Below are 24,821 nucleotides of genomic sequence, written 5' to 3' on the forward strand. Positions count from 1 at the left end.
GCTGGGCGTGTGCTCTCTGGGCCGTCCCTCGCAGCAATGAGGCTCCGTGTGGGTTTCCTCGGCCGTCCCGTGGGGCCTGATCATGTCCTGGTGCCAGCCTGGCCCTCCATCTGCCAGGGGAAGGAGTGGGCAGGCTGGCTGAGAGCAGGCGGGGGCTGGGCAGCGGGGGGGGGCAATCGGCATCGTGGTGGGGGGACCAACTGGCTTTGCAGGGAGACCACCTGGGCTCCACCCCCACGGGCAGCACCCAAAGGAGCCGATCCCGCTCACAGACCCAGGGTCCCCAGCCTGACTCAGGCCCCCTGGCTGCAGGGGTGGGGGTAGTTGTGCCTGAGGGCTGGGGATCATGGGCAGCATGGGCTAGTGGCTAGTGCGATAGCCATGGGGCACCTGGTTCTAATCCCAGCTCTGCTAGGCCCTCTCTGCCTCAGTTTCCCTGTGGGTAGCAATGCCAGCCCCGATGCTCTCCCAAGCCGAGCTTCCCCCCCCCATCCCACGGGGGTCTTGCCTGCTTCCGGAGCCGGGCCAGCTGCTCCGCCTGCCTGGCCGCTTGCTGCTTCTGTTGCTGGGCCACGTCCGCCAGGGACTGGAGGGTGAGGTTCTGCCGCTCCACCTGCGTCTGGGGAGAGGCGGGGGTCAGACACCCCCCCGCCAGCTGCTCTCTCCCTAGCTCCCCTTCTGTCAACCCTCCACCCGCTCCCCGCGGGTGCATCTCCCCTGAGCTGGGGGCCCAGCAGCCCCGGGGGATCAGTGCCCCCACCCCGTTGGGGCCTAACGGATCACAGGGGCCAGATCCCAGCTGGGGTTGGTCGGCGTCGCTCCACGGGGGCTGTTGGGGCCAGATCCCAGCTGGGGTCGCTCCACTCCCCTTGACGGGCTGTGTCGATCCCCCCCAGGCAAGGGTAGAGCTTCCCCTGCTGGCAGCCGCCGTCATGGCGCAGGCCGGGCCAGGGCTGGGTTTAGGGGAGTCTGACGCCGAGCCCAGAGCGATGGGGGGTCAGTGCAGCATCTGGAGCTGGGAATTCCCAGGGCCCAGCCTATAAGGACCCCAGCGCACATGCGTGTTACCTTGAGAGCAGCCAGCTCCCTGCCCCCATCCCGGGGGTCCCTCCTCGCCAGACCGCCCAGCGTATCCTCCAGCTCCTTCACCCGCTTCGCCAGCAGGAGGCGCCCGGCTAGCATTGCCCGGAAGGCCTGGGCCGTGCTCTGGGTCTGCAGCCGCAGGGCCGTCTCCTCGGCCTGGCCGGGGGGGAGAGCAGAGAGCTGTTGGGCCACTGAGTTGGGGCTGGGGGTACTGCAAGGGGGGAGAGCAGCAAAAGTATCCTGCTCTGTGCCTCGGTTTCCCCATCCAGGGATGGTAATCCTGCCCTGTCCTTGAGGCTGTGGGACTGATGGCCAGGGGCTGGGTGAGCTCTCAGATGGGCAGATGAAGTGGGAGACCCAGAGACTTGGGGGTTAATAGACAACTGGCCCCAGCCGGGGAGACACCCCCAAATCCTCTTAGCCAGGACCAGGATCCAGCGGCCTCATCCTTCTCCCCGCCTGGCCTCCCGCAGGCTTTGCAGACTCTAAACCATCACCCTCTGCTGTGCAGCTGGGGAAACTAAGGCACGGATGTGACCCGCAGCTTGAAACCTTGAGGAAGTGCCAGAGCCAGGAATAGAACCCAGGAGTCCTGGCTCCCAACCCCTCTCCCCTACTTCCCCCATGCTCCCCAAGTGGGTACCTTGAGCCCCTCCACTGCGCCGCGCAGCTCCCCCACGGCCTGCCAGGCCTGGCGCGCCTGGCGCTGTGGGGCCCCCAGCAGGTGTTGGCAGTGCCCGACCCGGCGCCTGGCCTGCTCCAGCCGCTGCCCCGTGGTGCCGTAGGTCTCGTGCAGCGCCTGGCTGAACTGCAGCACCCCATAGACCAGGATGTCCACCTCTTCCTGTGGGGCCCCCCCTGGGGCGGACAGGGCTGCGCCAGGGGGCAGCAGGGCCAGCAGCAGCACCAGGCTCAGCATCGCTCAGCACCTGGCGCTGGAGGGTAGGAGGCGGCCTTATGTGGGCCTGGGGGCGGGGGGTGGGGTGGGGGAGGGCATTGGGTGTCTGGTGAGCGTCTCCTCCCCGCCCCCGGGGCTCCGGTGCCAGCAGACTTTGGCAGCTGGCGTGGGTCCAGCGTCCTGTCCTGACGGCTGCCCTGGGGCATGGAGCCCCTGGCCGGGGCAGGGCAGTTGCGAAAGGGGGTTGCGTCAGAGGCAGGCAGCGAGGGGTTAATAGCAGAGCCGGCGAGGGCTCCTCATAGCTGCCTGCCACTAGCGTGGGCTGGGAGGGGCACGGGATAGAGCCCCAGCAGGGAACCGTAGAGCTCCTGACCCCCCCCACTACATCCCGCTCCCCTCACAGAGCTGGGGGGAGAACCCAGGAGTCCTGACATCCCCCACCCCCCTCTAACCACTAGACCCTGCTCCCCACCCAGAGCCAGAGGGAGAACCCAGGAGTCCTGACACCCCCCACCCCCTCTAACCACTAGACCTCACTCCCCTCCCAGAGCCGGGGAGAGAACCCAAGAGTCCTGGTTCCTAGCCCTGCCCCTCTAACCACTAGATCCTGCTCCCCTCTCAGACTGGGGTTCCAGCTGAGACAGGAGCTGGGGCAATCCGGTGCAGGGCAGCAGGGGATGACACCAAATCCTCCCCCGCCTTTCATCCCCCTCCCCCGCACTCCTGGCTCCCTGCTGCCCATTGGCTCTTTGCCTGCCCAGCTGCATGCCCGCCCCAGAGCGGCCTCGTGATCACTCCCATCAGGGTCACTGGCGGGCAGCCATGTGCAGGCGGGGGTCAGGCAGGGGCTGGGGGGCAGGAGGCATCACTGCACAGCTGTGGGGAGAGAGGCAGGGCAGCACCACCTAGGAGCTAGGATGCCAGGGTTCTCTCCTCTGCCTTGGCACCAAGCTCCTTCCCCCTCTGTGCCTCAGTTTCCCTCCCTGCAATGGGGCTGCTGCTCTGCCCCGCAGGCCTCTGGGAGGCAGGACCCCGTCCCAGCCTGCAGCTGTGTGAATGGGTGTTGCTGGGCCCCGTTGACCCCTTGTGTATCTCTCCTGCCTTCCCAGGAACCTGCTCTACGTCTACCCCCACAGCCTGAACTTCAGCAGCCGCCAGGGCTCGGTGCGCAACATCGCCGTGAAGGTGCAGTTCATGGCGGGCGAGGACCCCAGCCAGGCCCTGCCGGTGAGTGCCGGCCCCAGCCCAGAGCTCCCCGATTCCCCCCCCCGAGAGCGACAACCGGCAGGGGCACCCAGCTCCTTCCACCCCAGGGCGCGGCCAGGGCATCTGTGCCAATGGTCCATTCGGGGGGCAGCGAAAGTGGACCCGAGAAAGGTGTGAAGCTGAGATGGGTCTGTCCCCTTCCGCTGAGATCGGGCACTGCCCCTCCCTGCTTGCAGCCTGGAAGGAGAGTCTGGCCGAGCAAGAGGCTGGGGGGCCCTGGCCCTACATCAAAGCGCCATCCCGGGGCGAGAGGGACGGGGTACCCTGGGGGTGCTAGGCCTGTGGGGGCGACAGGCTCTGGCTCTCCTCGGGGCTTCACTGAGCCGCAGCTTTCAGACTGATCTTGGGATTTCAGGGGCCTGACTGGAGAGTTTTGCCTCCTCGGGGCTGCCCAGCCTGAGACACCCCAAAAACACCCAGGCTTCAGGGGAGCCACGCATTGCCTGCAAACTCAGGGCCCTTCGAGGCACTTCAGGTCAGCCCTGAGATCAGGTGGGGGGCCCCCAGCTCAGCGATGTTAATAGGGGGCACCCAAAACTTCCAGCCAAAGGTTAAACTCTCTCCAGGAACCCAGGGAGGTTAGACCCACACCTGGTGCCTGAAACCCCTCGGCAGCACTGTCCCTCTCCCATCTCTTGCCATCGTGTTGTTCTGTGGCCGTCCCGCCTGTCTGCCCCAGGCCAGGGGTGGCCGCAGTTCAACCCCCCCCTCACCTGGTGTAACCTCATTTGTCTTTTACCAGGTGATATTTGGCAAGTCGAGCTGCAGCGAGTTTACGAGGGAGGCCTACACGGCCGTGGTGTATCATAACAGGTGAGCACTGCCCACCCAGCTGTCGAGGCCTGCGGGGGCACTATTTCAGTTAATACGGTAACCCGTCCAGGGGTGTCTGGGTTGAGGGGGGCGCTGGGCCAGGCCGGTCTCTCGTGGGGATTGGGGGGTGCTGGGTCCCTCACTGCCTGCTGGCGCCCCCCAGGTGCCCCGAGTTCTACGAGGAGTTCAAGCTGCGGATCCCGCCCGCCCTGACGGACAATCACCACCTGCTCTTCACCTTCTACCACATCAGCTGCCAGCCGAAGCAGAACACGCCGCTGGAGACACCCGTTGGCTACACGGTCAGCCTGGCCCCGGGGGCCTCCCCAGGGCCTCGGACCCCCAAATCCCTGCCCCCCAGAACCTCCCGCGTCCCTGCCCCCCGAACCTCCCCAGGGCCTCGGACCCCCAAATCCCTGCCCCCCGGAACCTCCCCCACCCCTGGTCCCCCTGCAGGCCCGCATCCCTGCCCCCCGGAACCTCCCCAATGCCTCGGACCCCCAAATCCCTGCCCTCTGGGAACCTCCCTAGCCCTGAGGCCCCCTGCCCTGTGTCCCTGCGGCAGGAACCTCCCCGGACGCTCGGACCCCCCGCCCTATGTTCGGGTCCCCCAGGAACCTCCCCACTCCATGGCCCAGTCCCCCGGTCTCATCCTCGCTCTCTCCCGCCAGTGGGTCCCGCTGCTGCAGCACGGCCGTCTGCGGACGGGGCCCCTCTGCCTGCCCGTGTCGGTGGAGAAGCCCCCGCCCAGCTACTCTGTGCTCACCCCTGACGTAAGTAGACGCGGTGACTCCGTGGCAGCCCTGGGCCGGCTGGACCCACTGTTCTGACCCCTGGCCCTAGGGGGCGCCGGTCGGCTTGGGCTGGGCTCTGGGAGGTGCATGTCCAGGCCAGCAGACCCAGTCTGGACCTTGCAGGGCCCTGCTGGGACCTCCCCACACCCAGCCCCCTCGCCCAGTGAGGCCAGGGTGCGGGAGTCAGCCACCTTTGAGACAGAGCTAAGCAGGGCCGGGCGGGGGTGTCCTTCCTTTGGGCACTACTTTCCCTGCAGCTGGTAGGGAAACTGAGTCACGGGGGCATGGTCAGATCCCAAGAGGAAGCACTGCCGTGCCCTCTGCCCATGGGGATGGGGTGGGAGCAGGTGCAGGGGTCGGGCCCCGGGTAGGGCTGGGTGTGGGGGCCAGGGGAGGGAATGGGGGCCAGGCCGGGAGCGGTCAGGGGCTGGGGCCCACAGCTCTCCCTCCCCGCCGGCAGGTGCAGCTCCCCGGCATGAAGTGGGTCGATAACCACAAGGGGGTGTTTCATGTGGAGCTGCTGGCTGTGTCCTCGGTGCACACGCAGGTGAGAGGGAGCTGGGGGGGCATCCTGGGGGGCTGGAGCTGTGTGGTTCCCCAACGGGGGGGGAAGAGGTGTGGGAGGAATGGGGAGTGCTGGAATTGGGATCCCCGGGGGGTGGGGAGGTACAGGGGATGGGGGCACGGGGGTCGAGGCTCCTGGGCACCGTGTCTAGTTACTGCGTGTTGGGCGCTTTGCTCAGCTGCGCTGGGTCCCCGGGGGCCTGGCTGAGGATCTGGGCCCTGCCCATCGTTCTGCTGCACAGTCTGTCTCTGGGGCTGGGATTGGGGCCTGCGCCTCCTGGCTCCCGACCCACCGCCCCGGCTCTTGGCCATCACGCAATGCCCGCTCGCGGCCCCACCTGGGCAGCCCCAGCCCCCCTCTGCCAACCTACCCAGCGTCCCTGTGGCTGATGGGTCAGATCCCTCTGTGCCCGCGCTATGTACCCACTGGGGAGCTAGAGCCTGGCATTGGGGGCCAAGACTCCTGGGTTCATTTCCCAGCTCATTGGTCCCCCCCCTGCACTGGGGGCACTAGTGCAAAAGGGCGGATCGGCGCTGGCTGGTGCTTGGAGATCTCAGGAGGCAGGAGCGGGGGCTGCCCCGCTGATGCCACCTGCCCCTGTCCCCCGGCAGGACCCCGCCCTGGATAAGTTCTTCACGCTGGGCCACGTGCTGGAGGAGAGCAACTTCCCGGTGCGCCTGCGGGACACCGTGCTGACCGAGAGCAACGTGGAGGGGGAGCTGCGGGCCAGCGTGGCCGGGCTGCGGGGGGCTGGCCTGGGGCCACTGCTGGCCCACTGCCACCAGGTCCTGGACAAGCTGCTGCTGCTCATCGCCCGGCCGCCCGTCATCGGGGGCCAGATTGGTGAGTGCCCGGCCACCCCGCAGGGACCTCGCCCTGTGATCCGGGGGTGCCCAGCCCCCCTCCACCCCACAGGGACCTCGCTCTGTGATTGGGGGGCGCCTGGCGCCCAACACCACCACCCTGCAGGGACCTCGCCCTATGATCTGGGCGTGCCCGGCCACCCCGCAGGGACCTCGCCCTGTGATCATGGGGTGCCTGGTGCCTCCCGCCACCCTGCAGGGACCTCGCCCTGTGATCAGGGGGGTGCCTGGCACCCAATACCCCCACCCCGCAGAGACCTCGCCCTGTGATCCGGGTGTGCACGGACACCCCACAGGGACCTCGCTCTGTGATTGGGGGGTACCTGCCTCCCCCACCTGGGGTTCTCGGCCCCCGATCACCAGAGTACCTAGTGCTGCCCCCAGCCCTCCACAGGGGCCTCGCCTGCTGATCACCGGATTACCTGGCCTCTCTTCCCCACCACCCGCCCTACGAGGATCTTGGCCCCTGAGTGCCGGGGGCCAGAGCAGCAAGTTCCAGGCTTAACAGGGTCTGGAAAAAGGGAGGGGGGGTCTGTCGTTTTATGCCGATCGAATTCTGCCCCCCCACCTCTGCTCCTCCTGGGGACTCACTCACCCCCTTTCCAGGCCTGGGGGGGGCAGCACTGGGGTCCCCTCCCCCTTCCCAGGCTAGATGCTGTTGGGAGGGGGGTGCAGAGCTGCCAGGCTCTTTTTTGTCTTCCCCCTGCCCCCACCTCCCCTTCGGTACTGGCGCTGTTACGGGGGTGATGTCTGCAGCTGCTCTGATTGGCTGCTTTGTCCCAGGAGGCGGGGCAGTGGGGAAGACAGCCAATCAGAGGGGGCTTTTTGCACAGTCCATTTCCTGGTTGTGACCCGAGGCGCGTCAGAGCCCCCGCCACAGGGGAGCCTTAGCCCTGCTGTCCTGAAGGGGAAACTGAGGCACCGGGAGGGGCAGTTGTTTGCCTGTGATCTGCCAGAGGCAGAGCCAAGCACTCCCACGTGCTAGTGCAGGGCTCCCCCTGATGGGGACCTGCTCCCGTGCCCCAGGGAGAGGAACCCAGGAGTCCTGGGGCCCAGCCCTGCCCTGGCTCACCCCCGCCCGCTTCGCGTCTTCCCTCAGTCAACCTGGGCCGTGCCGCCTTCGAGGCCATGGCCATCATGGTGAACCAGATCCACCAGGGCCTGGAGGCCATCCAGGGCCAGCATGGCCACAACCCACTGCTGGCTGCCTACATCCACTTCGCCTTCCGCCTGCCCGCCGAGCCACCGGCCCCAGGGAGCGGTGAGCTGGGGGGGGCAGAGCCCCCGGGGGGCTCCTTGGATGGGGGAGCTCCAGGAAACCGGCCCCTTAACACCCATGGGGCTTAACACCCATGGGGGGCCAGTTCTCAGGGGCGTGGTGGAGGCAGGGGCTGCATCTGGGGAGGGGTGGGTGGTAGGAGTCCAGTGGGGAGGGGAGGGCTGCTCCTGGGGGGGCTGTCTGATCCCAGGAGAGGTCTTCTGGGAATGTTTCCTCTGGGGGATCCTTGGGAATGGGGGCAGAGTTTGGGAGGGGAACTGGGCTGAGATGCAGGACTCCTGGGTTCTATCCCCAGCCCTGGGAGGGGAGTGTGGTCCAGTGGTTAGAATGGGAGGGCTGGGAGCCAGGACTCCTGAGTTCTCCAAGGGGGTTAAAATGCCTCCCCATCCCCTTGTCTCCCCCCCGGGTGTGTTTGTTCCAGAGGCCGGGATGCCGCCCCAAGGGGCTGCCATCCAATGCGCCACCCTGTCCCGCGCCTCCGGCCGCCCCGCCAGCCTCAACCTGTCGCGCTCCAAGAGCATCAGCAACAGCAACCCCGACCTGGCCACCGCGCCCGGCTCCCCCGACGACGAGGTGCAGAAGATCCTGGGCAGCAAAGTAAGGCCGGCGCTGGCTGTGCCCTGGGGGGAGGGGCGCCCGGTGCCCGCACCTCCGACCCCCTTCCCGGCTCTGCCACTCACCCCGGGCGCTCTGCACCCTCCGGGGTGGAATTGGCCCCCTGGGTCGGCCCTTCCCCGCGATCCGTGCAAGCCGCCGGTCGGGGCACGGCTCCCCTGCCACCTTCCCCGCTTGGTGCTTTCGGGCTGGGGCTGCTCCGGTGGTGGGTCGCTCTGGGTGGGGCCTTTCCTCCCGGTTCCCATCTGCAATCCCCCCGTGGGCTGGGGGTGTGCGGGGGTCCTGCTCTTGGCTCTGAATCCGCCCTCCCCCTGGTGACGGCTCTCGCTGCTCTCTTCTCTCCTGGCGGCCGCGGTGCAGGGGATTGACCGCTCGCACTCCTGGGTGAACTCTGCCTACGCCCCCGGCGGGCCCAAGGCCGTGCTCCGCCGGAACCCGCCCAGCTCCAGCGCCGACCTCAAACAGGTGCCCCTTCCCCTTCTCCGCTTCGCTTGCCAGCTGTGCCGGGCCCCCGCCGGGCCCCTGCCCAGCGCTGACCCCTACTGGTGGGGAGCAAGGCCTGCGGCGCCACTTCGCTGTCGCTCGGCACCTCCGCCCGGGGTGGGCGGGTAGAGCCGGAGCAGACGCCGCATGGGGCACGGGTGGGGGGGGGCTCGTCCATCACATCTCTCCTCTGCTCCATCCTCTTGTTCTATTAACTCCTCTCCTCCATCATCGCTGCCCCCCGCATCCCACAGGCCTGCGAGCGAAGCTCTAACCGCCTCTCCTCCTTCCTGGAGCGCTCCTCCGCGCCTGCCGTCCCCACCAGGCCGACCGCCAAGAAGGTAGAGGGGGCAGGAGGGCGGCCTAGCAAAAGTCGGGGAGCGGGGGGTTGGTTCTTGCTCAGCTACAGCTGATCCTCAGGCTCCTGGGATAGACACTCCCCACCCCCCACACCCTCCGGCCTCCACCCATGTGACTGAGGAGACCTGGGGGTGGAGGTGGGGGGTGTGTCTCATGATCAAAGCCCAAGGCTGGGAGCCCAGATGCCTGAGTTGTGTCCCCCCACTCTGGGAGGGGAGTGGGAGCTAGTGGTAAGAGCGGGGGGCTGGGAGCCAAGACTCCTGGGTTCTATCCCTGGCTCTAGGAGCGGGAAGTGATATAATGGCTAAAGCTGGAGCTCTGGGAGTCTGGTCCTCTGCCCCCACAGCCTTGCCACTGACGTCCTGTATGGCCTGGGGTATGTCACGTCCCTTTTCCATGCCTCAGTTTCCCCACTGATAACTCTTAGCCTCACTGGGGTGACAGGAGGCCGAGTTAACGAACCCCAAGGACGCGCTTGGAGCCCTGCCCTGGAGAGTCCCGGTGTGTCGTTAGAGCGTTGAATTGGTACCGGGCTGTGATCCCACCCACACCCGACGCATTATTCAGAATCCCCTAGCTCCAAAATCCTTCTGTGCCCCGTCCCCCGGCCAGACAGAGAGAGAATCCGGGTCGGGGGGAGACGTCTCCTTTCAGACAGGTTCCATCTATCACCCCCCAGCTAAAATCTCCTGTCTCTGTTACTCTCCATCCATCTTCTGCCCTGTGCCCCATCACCATCCACCCCTCCTCTGCCATGTCTGCGTGAGCCGCCTTCCACCTCGGCCCCTCGCCGGCGTGCCCAGGGAGCGCTCGGCTGGGCCGCTTTCCCCTCCAGGTTTGCAGCCTCAGGCCGGTGGGGAGGTGCAGCCACCGGGCGGGTCCCGCTAGCCAAGGGCAGGCCCGGTGCCCAGGGATAGCCATGAGCTAACGGAGGGGCCCAGTGTGTTACGGGGGGATACGCGCTGCAGAGCGGCCATGTGCCATAAGGAATTCCGGCAGGGCCGTGCTGGGGCCAGATGGACCCAGGGTCTGTCCCCGCCAGAGCCGCTAACGCCTCCGCCCCGGGCGCCTCTCCAGAGTGTTTCCGCCGCTCGGCCCGCCCAGGCGGGCGTTGGTGGGGAGCGGGTGCCGTTCCCAGGCCAGGAGAACTGCCAGAGCCAGGCCTGGCACATGCCAGCGGGGCTGGACCCACGTAGCTGAGTCGCCCTGCCCCTCGGTTTCCCACCTGTGCCGAGGGCCTGGCCACAGGGGAGGGGGATGCGGTTGTGTGGATTGCGGAGCAGGAAGGGTGATGGGGGCCGCAGGCAGAGGTGTAAATCGGTGTAAATTCCTGCTGGGGCCAGGCCTAGGGGCAGTGGGGGAGGGGGAAGATGCTTGATGCCCCAGCCTGGGAGGAGACGAACTCCCCACCCCGCGTTACCCCCTTGGTGCTGCCCCCCCTTCCCCCCGTTAATCACCCGTCTGTCTCTGCCCAGCTGCTGCACGAGGAGCTGGCCCTGCAGTGGGTGGTGAGCACCAGCATCGTGCGAGAGGCCGTGATACGCCAGGCCTGGTTCTTCTTCCGGCTGCTGGTGAGTGCCCGGGAGGGGCCCCCCTAGTGTCCGGGCTCCCCCAGCATTAGCCCCGTGTCCGTCCCCCCGCTGCGCATCGGCCTTGGCCCGGCAGCCCCCCAACACTGTCCCTGGGCTCACGGGGCGGGGCAGGGAGGCTCCAGGCTGCGGTTCTGGCAGCAGGTGGCTGGTGGCTGCCGTCCCCTGGCGGTGGGTTCCTTGGTCCCCACGGCTCCTGCCCCCCTGCAGCTCCCCGCAGCGCCCCCTCCCCCCGGTGGCCCGTGCCCAGCGCTGGCGGCTCTCGCCCGCAGGGGAAGAGCATGGCCCTGCATCTGCGCCAGGCCGAGAAGCTGGAGGCGCCGCGCCGGGTGCGCTTCCCCGGCCGCTTCGTGGACGACGTTGCCGCCCTGGTGGGCGCCGTCAGCATCGAGATCGCCACCCGCTACCAGAAGGTCAGTGCCCCCTCCCCCACCCGCCCCCTGGACACCTGACCTGCCCCCCTTCCCGTTAAGCTATCCCCCCCATTGTCATCTGTCCATCTAGGTATCCGGCCAGCCAGCCCCCCGTAATCCACCAGTGTGTCCCTCCCTCCAGCCCCAGCCTGTCCAGCCCCACATTGTCCATCCATCCCCTACCCCCCCCCCGGCCCTGGCCAGCTCCCCTATTATCCATCCGCTCCTCCTATCTGCCCCTCCCTCCGCCTGCCCTTGCTGGCCCCCAGCCCGGCCTCCTCTCTCACCCTCCCCATTGCTCCTGGATTGCTTGGAGCCCCGTGTCCCTGGGGGGCATAAACACCCCCCCACCCCTGGCCTTCCTACGTGTCGTCTCGGCAGGATGTGGAGCTGGTGGAGCGCCTCAACAGCAGCCTGGCCTTCTTCCTCAACGACCTGCTCTCCCTGATGGACCGCGGCTTCGTTTTTGGACTCATCCGCGCCTACTACAAGCAGGTTGGCTGGGGCAGCCTTCCCATGGGACGTCCTGTGGCTGGGAGTTCCGCAGGCCCGGGCCGGGCCGTTCCAGGGCTTTGAAACCCCCCTAGGCTGGTCGGTTCTCCACTTGGAGCTGCGGCCTCGGAACCAGGGTGGGGATGGCGTGGGGGGCTGTGCCACCGGGCTACGGGAGGTCAGCCAGTGAACTCCCAGAGTTGGGGAAGGGGTGGGCACAGGGGCCTGTACCACTGGGCTAGAGTGGGCAGGCGGGAAAGGAGGCCTTTGGGGGGACAGGCGGAAAGAGGGGTGTTAGGGGGGACAGTTGAGCCGGGGGGCAGGCAGGAAACGGGGCAGGTGGGAAAGGGGGCAGTCGGGGTGCAGCAGGCAGGAAAGAGGGCAGTTGGGGGGGAACAGCTGGGGTGGGCAGGCGGGAAAGGGGGCGGCCGGGGGGGCAGCTGGGAAAGGGGGCGGTTGGGGTGCAGCTGGGCCGGGGGGCAGGCGGGAAAGGGGGCGGTTGGGGTGCAGGGAGGCTGGGGGGAGCAGGCGGAAAGGGGGTGGTTGGGGTGCAGCTAGGCCGGGGGGCAGGCGGGAAAAGGTGTGGTTGGGGTGCAGCTAGGCCGGGGGGAGCAGGTGGGAAAGGGGGCGGTTGGGGGGGGCAGCTGGGCCGGGGGGGGCAGCTGGGCCACGGGCATTACCTGGGGAGCTGTCGGCTGCTGGGCTGTCCCCAGGAGCCCTTCCCCCCCAGATCGGTAACTGGCTGCGTCCCCCCCAGATCGGTAACCGGCTGCCAAGCGCCCAGAACCCCCCCGCCCTGGTGGCGCTGCGTCTGGATTTCCTACGTGTCATCTGCAGCCACGAGCACTACGTCAGCCTGAACCTGCCCTGGCACCGCCTCTCGCCGCCCGCCTCGCCCTCGCCCTCCGTGTCCTCCGCCACCTCCCAGGTACAGCCCGCAGCCAGGCCAAAGTCCCCGGGCGCCCCCCGGAGCGGAGGAAAATCCACCCTGGGCCCGGGGGCTCTGTCTTTGTCTCTGCCTGGGGGGTGCCAATCTCGAGGGGTCGTACACTGAGCTTTGGCACCCCCAGCCCGGGCATCGCAGCTGGAGGGAGCCCCCGGCTGGTGGGCGGCACCGCGGGGGTGGGGGACCCAGGCCTGGGGCAGTTGCTGGCCAGGCAGTTCCTGTTCCCATAGCTCTTCCGCCCCTCCCTTGTGCCACCTTCTCCCCCCCTCCACCATGCTCCAAACTCCCCCCACCCCCTGTGCTCCTGGCTCTTGCCCGCTCGCTCCCACAGGGCTCGGCCTTCTCCAGCCCGGCGCAGGACCCGCGGGTGGCCGGCATGTTCGAGCTGTCGGGGCCCTACCGCCGGCAGCACTTCCTGGCGGGGCTCGTGTTGACGGAGCTGGCGCTCGTCCTGGAGCCGGACGCCGAAGGGTGAGTGGGGTCGCATGGCCGCTCTCCTGGGGAGACCCGGGTCCCCCCTGCAATCCAGCCCAGAGCTTGTGAGAGCTTCCCGTGGGGGATGGGCCCAGGACTCCTGGGTTCTATCCCAGGTTGGGGAGGGGAGTTGGGTGCAGTGGGTAGAGGGGGGTGGGGCTTGGAGCCCGGACTCCTGGGTTCTATCCCAGCTTGGGGAGGGGAGTTGGGTGCAGTGGGTAGAGCGGGGAAGTCTCATTCCCGGGCCCCGTCTCACGCAGCCCCCTCCTTCCCGCCCCTCCCCCCAGCGTCTTCTTCCTGCACAAGAAGGCCATCAGCGCTCTGCACAGCCTGCTGTGCAGCCACGACACCGACACCCGTTACGCTGCCCCCCCCCCCGCGCCCACGTGGCCCAGCTGTACCTGCCGCTCCTCAGCATCGTCCTGGACGCCCTGCCGCAGCTCTACGACTTCACCGGTGAGCAGGGCGGGCTCGGACCCACCGGGCAGCCCCCCATTGGAGTACATGGCAGCTCCCAGCCAGCCCTGGCTCTAACCACTAGACCCCACTCCCCTCCCAGTGCTGGGGAGAGTACCCAGGAGTCCTGGCTCACAACCCCCCATGCTCTAACCACTAGACCCCGCTCCCCTCCCTGTGCTGGGGAGAGAACCCAGGAGTCCTGGCTCCCAGCCCCCCCCCCGCTCTAACCCACCAGCCTCACTCCCCTCCCAGAGCCGGGGAGAGTACCCAGGAGTCCTGGCTCCCAGCCCCCAGCTCTAACCACTAGACCCCGCTCCCCTCCCCGAGCCGGGGAGAGTACCCAGGAGTCCTGGCTCCCAGCCCCCCCCCCCGCTCTAACCCACCAGCCTCACTCCCCTCCCAGAGACGGGGAGAGTACCCAGGAGTCCTGGCTCACAGCCCCCCATGCTCTAACCACTAGATCCCGCTCCCCTCCCTGTGCTGGGGAGAGAACCCAGGAGTCCTGGCTCCCAGCCCCCCCCGCCCGCTCTAACCCACCAGCCTCCACTCCCCTCCCAGAGCCGGGGAGAGAACCCAGGAGTCCTAGCTCCCAGCCCCCACTCCCCTCCCCAAGCTGGGGAGAGAACCCAGGAGTCACTGCTCTCAGCCCTGCCTGCTCTAGCCACTAGACCCCACTCCCCTCTCACAGCCAGGGAGAGAACCCAGGAGTCTGAGCTCCAGCCACTCCAGCTCCTGGCTCTGTTCCCTTTTCTCTGTCTGGGGAGCCCCCAGGCTGCCTAGTGCCCCGACACCCCCCAGCCCTGCGCTCTTTCCCCCCAGAGAACCACAGTCCACGTGGGCGTCTGGTCACTGTGCCGGGGGACGAAGGAGACAGCGACAGCGGCACCATCAGCCAGTCAGTGGCCATGGCCATCGCCGGCTCTCCGCTGCCCCACGCCCACCGGCCCAGCCCCTTCCCGCTGCCAGCAGCCGTGAGTACCTGTCGGGGCGCGGGGGTAGGAGGGGAGCCTAGAGGCCCCCCGGGACATCAGAGCGACCCCGATCTCTGGAGATGGAGAGCTCTCTTTCCAGGGACCCTTCCATCCCAGAGCTGGGGAGAGAACCCAGGTGTCCTGGCTCCCAGCCCCCGCCCTCTAACAACTAGACCCCCACCCGGAGCCAGGAGTGGCTCCCCTTCGAGCACAGCGCCCCCTGGGGGTGGGTGGCATCTGCAGGCTCGTTCGGCCTTGCAGGGCTGTCCTTAGTGAGCAGCTGGGCATGGGCGGGGTGGGGTCTGCCCCCAGGATCGATCCTGGGCCCCAGCTGTGAGAGTGAAACCAGGGGCTGGGAATGGGGGGCAGCTGCTGGAGGGCACCCCATGGGGTATGGTCCCGGAGCTGCCCCCCAGTCGGGTGGGGATGGGCGCTGACCCTGTCTCTCCCCGCAGCCCCCCCGCCCGGGTGGCACTCTGTCGGCCGAGGCGAGCCGCACCCTGCTGGCCTGTCTGCTGTGGGTGCTGAAGAACGGGGACGCGGGGGCACTGCACGGCTGGTTTGTGGAGCTGTCCCCCCTGCACCTCGGCCACCTCCTCGACCTGCTCTACCTCTGCGTGGCCTGCTTCGAGTACAAGGTGGGGGGGACCTGGGGGACCCAGTGAGCTGGGGGGATCTGGGGGCAGGGATCCAGCGGACAGATCTGGAGGGGGAACCCAGCGGCCTGTGGGCATGTGGACCAGGGATCTGGGGGCCGGGGGCGGATCTGGGGGGGAACCCAGTGGGCTGGGAGGATCTGGGGGCAGGGATCCAGAGGTCTGGGGGGGAACTCAGCAGGCTGGGGGGATCTGGAGGCAGGGATCCCAGAGGTCAGGGGGACAGATCTGGGGGGGGACCCAGAACCCTGGGGGGATCTGGGGGCAGGGATCCAGCAGGCCAGGGGGCAGATCTGTGGGGGGAATCCAGCGCGGCGGGGCAGGGCAGGGCAGGGCGGTCCCCAGACACAGCCCTGAGTGTCCTGGCCCCCTTGGGCTCCATGTAGGGTGCAGCGTCCCCTGCAAGCTGTGCGTGTGCCCTGGCTGGGGGCCCCTCATCTCCAGCCTCTGTCCAGGCTGCCGGGGGGCCCCTCCCCTGTCCAGCGCCCCACTTGGAGTCGAAGGTGCCCATGCTGGGGGGGCTGGGTCTGATTCCCTGGGGAACCTTCCATCAGCCCCGCAGTGCTTAATCCGGCTCCCTGCGGCCGCCCCCGACCCCAGCCCTGTTCTCACCCCCCCACTCCCGCAGGGCAGGAAGGCCTTCGAGCGCATCAGCAGCCTGGCTTTTAAGAAGTCGCTGGACATGAAGGCGCGGCTGGAGGAGGCCATCTTGGGCACCGTCGGGGCGCGCCAGGAGATGGTGCGGCGCAGCAGGGGTGAGCCGGGGTGGGGGGGACAATGGCCTGACTCCCCCCCATCACAAGAGCTGCAGCGACAGCTTCTCATGGGCCGGGGGGAGCAACGCTACGGGGCTGAGCCATGGCCATGTCCCCCCTTGCCCTGCCCCCCCTGCTACTGGCCCTGCCCTCCCACCAGCTCTCCTTGCCCCCCCCACTACTGTCCTCCCCACCCAGTAACAATGCTGGCTTTGGAGGGACACTTCTGAGCATATCAATTCAGTACAAATTTCTGAGAGCAGGGCAGGTCTTTTGCAAATTAAGGCAAACCAAGCCCGCCAGCCAGAGAGGACTTGGGTCTCACCCCACTGGCTACCCACAAGTCAGGCAAGCAATGCCCTCAGACACGCCCGTTTCCCAGGATCCCCACCAGCGCCACTCGTTGTGGGGTCGCATGGTTATGAAAACCAATTCCCCAGTAAAAGAAAGATGGTTCTCCTGATCCCAAAGGCCCCGGTACAAGTCAGCTCTTACCCACAAATCACGCTGTTGCCGATCCTTTAGCATCTAAAATCTAAAGGTTTATTGATCAAAGGAAACCGATATCGGTGAGAGCCAGCACTGGTGAAATGGAATCGGTTCCATCCAGTAACGGCAAAGGTCTTGGTTCAGGCTTGTAGCAGCGATGGAATAAGCTGCAGGTTCAAATCAAGCCTCTGGAGAACATCCCCAGCTGGGATGGGTCCTTCAGTCCTTTGTTCAGAGCTTCAGTTTGTAGCAAGGTCCCCCACAGGGGTGAGAAGCAGGACAGAAGACAAGATGGGAGGGGTTTTCAGGGCCTGTTATATTCTCTGCCCGTGGGAGGACCCCCCTCCATTCTCACTGTGGAAATCACAGCAGCAAGATGGAGTCTGGAGTCACATGGGCAAGTCACATGTCCATGCATGACTCAGTTTGCCCTTGTTTACATGTTAGTTTGAGTTCCCAGGAAAGCTCAGATGTGGATTGGCGTCTCTCAAAGTCCATTGTCAACAAAGTGTTTCTGGATTGGGCACTTTCGGAGAATAGCCCCTTCTCAAGAAGCTGTCCAAATACTTCACTGAGGCTGCTTAGAATCAAAACACGTAACAGTCATAACGTCACCTACGCAAATGACACACACACACAGACACACACAGACAGCATCGTCATAACCAGCAACTCGAAACCTCTCCATAGACACCGTCCTCGACCTCCTTTGTACAAGATTTGGTGCAACTACAGGATCTTGATTGCAACAATGATCTATACGGTCCCAGTTCATGTCAATAACATTACACCCCCTTGTCGGCCCTGCCCACTGTGCCTGCCCCCTGGCCCTGGCCGACCCTGCCCACTGCACCTGCCAGACTCCCCCAGCTTGTGGCATGCCCCCCCTCCCCCAGCCCCTGCTGTGCCACGCCTGCCTCTGCCCACCCCAGCCTGCAGCTCCCCCAGCCCCTGCCATGCAGCTCCTGACACACACACCCCCGCCTTCCTGCAGAGCGCAGCCCCCTGGGGGGCCAAGAGAGCGTTCGCTGGAGGAAGAACCTCGCCCACTGGCGCCCGAACTCCGACAAGGTGGACAAGTGCGTGTGCTGCCGCGCCAGAGGCACTGGGGTGGGGGGTGCCGGGAGACACTGGGAGCACCAGGCTGGGGGCACCGGGCTGGGGGGTACTGGACAGGGACCAGGATGGGAGCGATGCCAGGAAGCCCGGGGCACTGCGGGGGGCTGGTCCGGGGGGGGCTCCATGCTAGGGGGTGCTGGGGCAGTGTCTGGGTGGGGGGTGGATGCTGGGGAGCACTGTGTTGGGCACTGGGGGGCCATGGGGTGGGTGGGGGCTGTGGGCACCGGGCAGGGACCAGGATAGGAGTGACGCCAAGGAGCCTGTGGCACTGTGGGGGGCTGGTCCGGGGGAGTGCCAGGCTGGGGGGTGGGGGGCACCGGGGTGGGAGGGGTGGATGCTGATGCCCCGCTCTCCCCCAGGAGCCTGGAGGAGGTGGAGCAGGAGGTGCTGGTGGAGGGGAACCTGGCGACTGAGGCCAACCTGGTGGTGCTGGACACGCTGGAGATCATCGTCCAGGTGGGGGCAAGGTGGCGTTAACCCCTTCCCTCCCAGAGCCCCCCGCGCCCCAGCAGCTGCCGCTGACCTGTCCTGCCCCCTCCCAGAGCTGGGGATGGAACCCAGGAGTCCTGGCTCCCAGCTCCTGCCTCTAACAACCAGCCCCTGCTCCCTGTGAACATCGGGGACTGGTTTCCCCAGGAGGCTCCGCCCTCCCGGCCCCCCCAGCCCCCCCAGGCAATACCCCCAACCCCACAAGCTCTGCCCTCCTGCTCCTTCCTCTCCCGCCCCCGGCGAGCTCCACCCCCCCTGCCCCCAGGAGCACCACCCTCCTGGCCCCTCCCCTGGCAAGCTCCCCCACCCAGCAAGCTCCGCCCTCACGGCCCCTCCCCCTGGGAGCTCCGCCCTCACGGCCCTTCTCCCCCACAGACGGTGCTGCTGGTGGAGGCCAAGGAGAGCGTGCTGGACGGGGTGCTGCGGGTGCTGCTGCATGGCATGGCCTGCACGCCCAGCGCCCTCTTCCTGCAGCACTGCTTCGCCTCCCAGAGGGCGCTGGTGAGCAAGGTGAGTGGGGCCCCCCGCGCTCCGTGGCCTCCGAGGAGCTGCGCCCCGGGACTGGAGCAGGTGCCCGCTGGCTCAGCCCAGCCGGGACAGGTCGATCCAGGGGCCCCGAGATCGATGGCCCGCGGGGAGCTGGTGGGGAGGGTGGGGGGGTGACTGGGCTGTGGGGAGAAGGGCTCTGTCTGCCCACCCATCTGGGCCCCTGGGCAGCGGGAGATCGGAGCCCGGGGCGGGTTCGCCAGGGCCCGTCCCATGGGTGACTGGGCCAGGCCAGGTCTGAGGGGGTCGCGCCCGGGTTTGTGTGACTCCATCTGGAGGGAGTGGTGAGGCCAGGATGGGAACCCAACCCCCTGCCGCAGCTGCTGGGCCCTCCGGCAAGCTGGGCGAGAACCCAGGAGTCCTGGCTCCCAGCACCCCCCCACATTCCAGCCACTGGATCCCGCTCCCTGCCAGCCCTGGGCGAGAACCCAGGCGTCCTGGGGTCCAGGGGCAGCTGTAACCCCTCTCCCCGCGGTGCAGTTCCCGGAGATGCTGTTTGAGGAGGACACGGAGCTCTGCGCCGACCTGTGTCTGCGGCTGCTGCGGCATTGCAGCAGCCGGGTGGCTGCCATCCGCACCCACGCCAGCGCCTCCCTCTACCTGCTCATGCGCCAGAACTTCGAGATCGGCCACGTGAGTGCAGCCCCTTCCCCCCCCCCCCCCGGGCATGGCCCCCACTCCCTGCCCACTGCCATGCGGCTGTCTCTGGGGTGGAGCGCAGCGGTCAGATGGGCCGTCTGGGGTACACCGCCGGCTCCTTTGCAAGAGGAAAATGGGGGTGGTTTGTTGGAAGCTCCAGGCTGCCAGGGAACTCGGGCACAGCCAGCCACCGGGATCCCAGGGGCTGTCTGGGCATCCCCTGCCCTCACTCCCGTGCCAGGAGCCGGGCAGAGCTGTGCCTGGCAGCGGAGGGCACTGCAGGTTCCTCAGCTCACCCCCTCCGCTCCCCCCCGCAGAATTTTGCCCGGGTGAAGATGCAGGTGACCATGTCGCTCTCCTCGCTGGTCGGGACCTCGTCCAACTTCAACGAGGAGCATCTACGGCGCTCGCTGAAAACCATCCTGACCTACGCCGAGGAGGACGCCGGGCTGCGGGACAGCAGCTTCGCTGAGCAGGTACAGGGGGGCAACCTCATTGCATGGCACCTTCGCTGAACAGGGGGGCCTGCCCTGGTTGACAGGCTCCCAGCCAGCCAGGCTCCCCCGCTGTGCCCCCTGAGGGCCCATTCCTGTAGCTGAGTGGGTACTGGGTGGTTACCAGCCGGAGCCTGTTCCCATGGTAGCGGGGGGAGCACAGGGTCCCCTCTACAGCCTGGGGCTGGTCCAGCCAAGGGCTCCCCGACTCTCGGCCCCCTGGGGCAGGCCGGTGCATGGACGGCTCTGCTGGGGGCCCCAGCCCAGCCACACTCCCGGAGCGGCACTGGCAGTGTGGGGTGATGGGCGGGGAGGGGGGAGTCTGAGCCCCGGTACCTGGGCCATGTCCTCCCCCCCAGGTGCAGGACCTCGTCTTCAACCTGCACATGATCCTCACCGACACCGTCAAGATGAAGGAGCATCAGGAGGATCCGGAGATGCTGATAGACCTGATGTACAGGTGAGAGCCCCGGCCACGCCCCCAGCCATGGCCACGCCCCATCCTGCTCCTCCAGCATCCTCCCCCAAGCCCTATCCGCCCCCAGCCAGGTTCCTGGTCCTGCCCCCCCATCCACTGCTCAGCACTGTACAGGCAGGAATACAGCCCCCCCGGCAACTCCCTGGAAGTGGCACCTCCCAGTAGAGAAGTGGGGGGCTGAGGAGCAGAGGGGAGACTTGTCACAAGCTAACGGACTGAGTCCTGGGTTCAAGCCCCCCACTCCAACCGACCAGACCCCCCTCCCCTCCCAGGGCCGGCGAGAGAACCCAGGTGTCCTGGCTCTCAGCCCTCCCCCACCGCCACTCTAACCCATGAGACACCCCCCCCGACCAGGGAGAGAACCCAAGCGTCCTGGCTCCCAGCCCGTTTCCTTCCCAGGATTGCCAGGGGCTACCAGAACTCCCCGGACCTGCGGCTGACGTGGCTGCAGAACATGGCGGCCAAGCACTCGTCGCAGGGGAACCACGCTGAGGCGGCCCAGTGCCTGGTGCACGCGGCCGCGCTGGTGGCCGAGTACCTGAGCATGCTGGAGGACTGTCGCTACCTGCCCGTGGGCTGCGTCTCCTTCCAGGTGAGCGGGGGGCAGCAGAGGAGATCGTGGACGGTGCCCCCTCAAGTGCTGACCAGACACACCACCCCTGCCAGGGGGAGAGGGAGAGAACCCAGGAGTCCTGGCTCCCAGCCCCCTGCTCTGACCACTAGACCCCACCCAACTCCCCTCCCTGAGCTGGGGAGAGAAGTCAGGAGTCCTGGCTTCCAGCCCCCACCCCCCCGCTCCAACCCACCAGCCCCAACTCCCCTCCAGAGCTGGGGAGAGAAACCAGGAGTCCTGGCCCCCAGCCCCATGCTCTGACCATTAGACCCCACTCCCTTCCCTGAACTGGGGAGAGAATCCAGGAGTCCTGGCTGCCCCCCCACCCCTCTAACAGTAGAGCCTCCTCCCTGCCCCATTCCCGGGCAGGCCTGCGCGCTGACCCGCCCACTCGTGGGGAGCAGGGGGGGGTTCTCGGCCCCCCAGCCTCGCTCACCGCCCGTCTCCGGCAGGGCATCTCATCCAACGTGCTGGAGGAGTCGGCCGTCTCGGACGACGTGCTGGCCCCGGACGAGGAGGGGATCTGCTCCGGGAAGTTCTTCACCGAGCTGGGGCTGGTGGGGCTGCTGGAGCAGGCAGCCGCCTACTTCACCATGGTGAGCGCCAGGGAACGGCCCTACTGCCGCCGCCGGCCGAGGGAGCCTGCCCCGGCGGGGGAAGGGGCAGTGCGTGGGGTGTTGGAAGGGCGTGTTTTGGCCTGGGGGAGCTGGGCAGGGGCAGACTATTTGCCCCCTTTGCTCACGTGGCTGGGGGGCTGCGATCCCCATCTGACCCCCCCAGGGCGGGCTGTACGAGGCAGTGAACGAGGTCTACAAGATCCTCATCCCCATCCACGAGGCCAACCGGGAGTTCAAGAAGCTGGCGGCGCTGCATGGCAAACTGCAGGATGCCTTTGGCAAGATCACCAGCCAGGTGAGCACCCGCCGGTGGGCACAGCTGGGGGGCACCGCGGGCCGGGGCCCTGCAGCCTCGGGCCATCGCTCCAGGAGGGGAGCAGCTCCAGTGGGTGGTGTTGGGACTGAGAGCCAGGACTCCTGGGTTCTCTCCCTGGCTCTGCCACTGTCTGCCCGCGTCCCTGGGCAGGTCCTTTCCTGTCTGTGCCTCAGTTTCCCTCTCTGCACCATGGAGCGACTTCTATTAGCCTGAGGGGGGCCCCTTGGCTGTTCGGCTGAGGCACAGTATGGGTATGGTCCCTTGGTGAGAGCGTCCCCTTGTGGCAGAGATGTGAATTGGAGGGGAGGGGACCCCAGCCTCCCACTGAAGGCGAAGTGGGGGGTGCCCACCTGGCTGCAGTGGGGAGCTGCCTCGGGGTTGCCCCAGTTCCCCAGGGGGGCAGTGTTTTCCGATCGGTCAGGCCTCACCTCCAAGCCCCATCTGCAGCGTCCGGGGGGGAGTTGGGGCAAGCTGCGGGTGCGATCCTGGGGGGCGGGGGGCGGGGGTGGTCCCGACGGCAATTGACGAGCTCTCTCTCCTGCTCTCTTCCCCCGCCCCCCTCTGCGCCCGTCCTGTCAGAGCGCTGGCTGGGAGGTAGGACACGTGTGTGTGGGTGTGGGTGTGTCTGTTTGTACCCACCCCCTCCCCCAGCCCTGTGTGTGCAGCATCCTCACAGCCCCCCCCCACGTGTTCCCCCCACCCCGTGCATGCTCTGGGCTGCCTGGCAGAATGGTCTGTTTCTAACCCTGTCCAGCTTGGGAAGTGGGGCCTAGCGGTTCGAGCAGCAAGGGCTGGGAGCCAGGACTCCTGGGTTCTTTCCTTGGCTTGGGGAGCCAGGTGTGGCCTAGTGGTTAGTAGCCCTGCTCTCCCTGCTGCAAGTGACCCCGACTGTGGGTGGTTGTCCTGGGCGTGATGAGTTAGCAGGTCTTGGCTGGTCCCTGCTTAGCGCCCACTTCCAGGCTGGGGGGCCGGGTAGCCCTGGCTGGGAAGAGCTGTGGGCCAGGGCAGGAAATCCCCATTCAGGGTGGGGCTGCAGCCCCCCCGGCCCCTCTGCCCCAGTGTGCCCCGGGTGACCCCAGCTGTGGCGGTGGTGACCTTTCACCTCGGTATGGAGGGTCACAGTGGAGGTGGCTGGGGGTGGCAGTGCCTCGGGGGGGGATGGGGGCTGCATGGTTGTTGTGGTTTCAGCTCTACCACAAGGGGGGGTGCCGATGTGTCCTGGGGGCCCCCCCTGCCAGGCCCTGGGCCCCCCAGTGCCACGCTAGGAGCCACCCCCTGCCTCCTACTAACCTGCTGCCTCTCGTCTTCTCTCCCCGGCTGCCGGTCCTGCCCGCTGCTGCTCCCCCACCTCGATGTTGTGGTAAGTCGCCCCCCTGGGGCGTCCCACCAATTTGGAGGGGTACCTGGGCCATGTCCTCCAAGCTGCGGGAACCTCCCAGCCAGGGAGCAAAGCCAGGTCGGGTGGGGATGCAGGGGAGGAGCCAGAGAAAAGCTCGTAGGGAAGGGGCCTGAGCCGGGGTCCTGAGGCTACCGAGGGAGAGGGGGGCTCTCCTCTCAGCAGGAACGGGAGAGGGGGTGCCCTGGGGGGCAGGGGGTTCTGAGGGCTGGATTGTGCTGGAGGATGGGGGGGAGCGTCTGTGTGGGGGTGCGGCCGTGGCTGCCGAATGCCTGGGAAGGGACTGGGGGGGGCTGTTCCCTGGAAACCCCTGAGCCTGGTGGGTTCTGGGTCCGGCCTCGGAGCCTCGCGCCCAGGAACGCCCAGGCAAGGCCGCGGGTTTCCCTGCTGTGCCCGGCTCCCCGCAGGGTGGGCAGCGGTTTGGGGAGCAGGGTCAGAGAGCAGCTCCTGGGTCCCTGCTGAGAGGGAAGGAGGCATCTAGTAGTTAGAGCAGGGGGCCGGGAGCCAGGACTCCTGAGTTCTCTCCCCAGCTCTGGGTGGGGTCTAACCACTAGCCCCCACTTCCCCACCCAGAGCTGGGGGGAGAACTCAGGCATCGTGTTATGACCATTAGGCCTCACTGCCCCCTGCAGCCCCCCCCCGCTCTATCCCCAGCCAGGAGCCCAGAGCATCACCCCCCTCCCCCCCACCAGTCAGGTCCCGGGGTTCCCCTATGGCAGCACCATGGCCGCCCCTTCCCCACCCTGTCAGCTCCCTGGCTAACGGCCTCCTGGCACGGCCTGCCACAGCTCACCAGCCTCGTGACGCAGCGCGGCTGCGTGCCAGGTCTGGGACGGGTCTCACTGGGCAGGGGTGGGGGCAGCAGGCCCCAGATGATGCTGGGGGATGGGAGACCCCCAAAGGAAACATCAGGGAGTGGGGTGGGGGACTCAAGGGGTCACTGCCAGGCGCTAGGGGACACTGCTCCAGGGGGCTCAGTGGGGGGCACTCATGCCGGATGTGAGTAGGGGGCACTGTGCTGCAGGGGGTGGGGGGCTCAGTAGGGGGCGCTCTCTCCAGCCCCCAAGCTGTTGCTGTATCCAGCAGCCGCGCTGCACCCCAGAGATGGCTGCAGTTAAGGGAGGGCTGGCGCCCAGGCTCACCGGCCCCGCTCTGCCCCAGTTCCCCAGCGCATGTTTGGGACGTATTTCCGGGTCGGGTTCTACGGCAGCAAGTTCGGGGACCTGGACGAGCAGGAGTTTGTGTATAAAGAGCCATCCATCACCAAGCTGGCCGAGATCTCCCACCGGCTGGAGGTGAGGCAGGGGTGGGGAGAGGGGCACTGGCAGGATGGGGGGAGCCCACGGCTGGGCTAGAGGGGGCTGCGGGTCGGAGCGAGGGGCACTGGCAGGATGGGGGGAGCCCAGGGCTGCAGATTGGAGTGAGGGGCACCGGCAGGATGGGGGGAGCCCAGGGCTGGGGTAGCTGGGGGCTGCGGGTCAGAGTGAGGGGCACTGGCAGGATGGGGGGAGCCCAGGGCTGCAGATTGGAGTGAGGGGCACCGGCAGGATGGGGGGAGCCCAGGGCTGGGGTAGCTGGGGGCTGCGGGTCGGAGTGAGGGACACCGGCAGGATGGGGGGAGCCCAGGACTGGGGTAGCTGCGGGCTGTGGGTCGGCTGGAAATGGCCCCTGCTCTCCCCCTCGGGCCTCCCTGGCCGGAGTCCCGTGGGCTGGTTCCGCCCCTCACACTGCCCCCCAGCTCCCCGCAGTGGCTGGGGAGGGGCGGGAATCCCTGCTGGATTTTGGCAGCTCTCCTGGGAGCCCGGCTTGTTACCTGCCCCCCGTGTGGGACATTGCCTGGGTGCCCCCCCA

General features: G+C 67.5%; 1 protein-coding gene and 1 long non-coding RNA gene across 2 annotated transcripts in view; one reads left to right on the top strand and one right to left on the bottom strand.

Annotated features, from left to right (window-relative positions):
• Window positions 1-24,821, top strand: part of DOCK6 (dedicator of cytokinesis 6) — a 49,761-nt gene that overhangs the window by 20,457 nt on the left and 4,483 nt on the right. Inside the window, 31 exon segments of the mRNA XM_043506301.1 lie at window positions 3,091-3,208; window positions 3,990-4,060; window positions 4,224-4,362; window positions 4,732-4,833; window positions 5,315-5,401; window positions 6,031-6,262; window positions 7,382-7,543; window positions 7,983-8,158; window positions 8,537-8,641; window positions 8,914-9,000; window positions 10,495-10,590; window positions 10,881-11,021; window positions 11,403-11,516; window positions 12,271-12,441; window positions 12,791-12,930; window positions 13,221-13,306; window positions 13,309-13,389; window positions 14,212-14,363; window positions 14,819-15,001; window positions 15,648-15,774; window positions 17,258-17,342; window positions 17,742-17,838; window positions 18,247-18,381; window positions 18,898-19,050; window positions 19,374-19,532; window positions 19,910-20,010; window positions 20,428-20,620; window positions 21,094-21,237; window positions 21,422-21,553; window positions 22,154-22,168; window positions 24,140-24,265. Coding sequence (XP_043362236.1) covers window positions 3,091-3,208; window positions 3,990-4,060; window positions 4,224-4,362; window positions 4,732-4,833; window positions 5,315-5,401; window positions 6,031-6,262; window positions 7,382-7,543; window positions 7,983-8,158; window positions 8,537-8,641; window positions 8,914-9,000; window positions 10,495-10,590; window positions 10,881-11,021; window positions 11,403-11,516; window positions 12,271-12,441; window positions 12,791-12,930; window positions 13,221-13,306; window positions 13,309-13,389; window positions 14,212-14,363; window positions 14,819-15,001; window positions 15,648-15,774; window positions 17,258-17,342; window positions 17,742-17,838; window positions 18,247-18,381; window positions 18,898-19,050; window positions 19,374-19,532; window positions 19,910-20,010; window positions 20,428-20,620; window positions 21,094-21,237; window positions 21,422-21,553; window positions 22,154-22,168; window positions 24,140-24,265 — 3,910 coding nt within the window.
• Window positions 16,295-17,096, bottom strand: LOC122458317. The gene is made up of 2 exons (XR_006278310.1): window positions 16,704-17,096; window positions 16,295-16,617 (listed from the first exon to the last, which is right to left on the bottom strand). It is a non-coding gene; the product is annotated as an uncharacterized LOC122458317 (long non-coding RNA).

The sequence above is a fragment of the Dermochelys coriacea genome, chromosome 20 (assembly GCF_009764565.3).
Source record: "Dermochelys coriacea isolate rDerCor1 chromosome 20, rDerCor1.pri.v4, whole genome shotgun sequence".
NCBI lineage: Eukaryota > Metazoa > Chordata > Testudines > Dermochelyidae > Dermochelys > Dermochelys coriacea.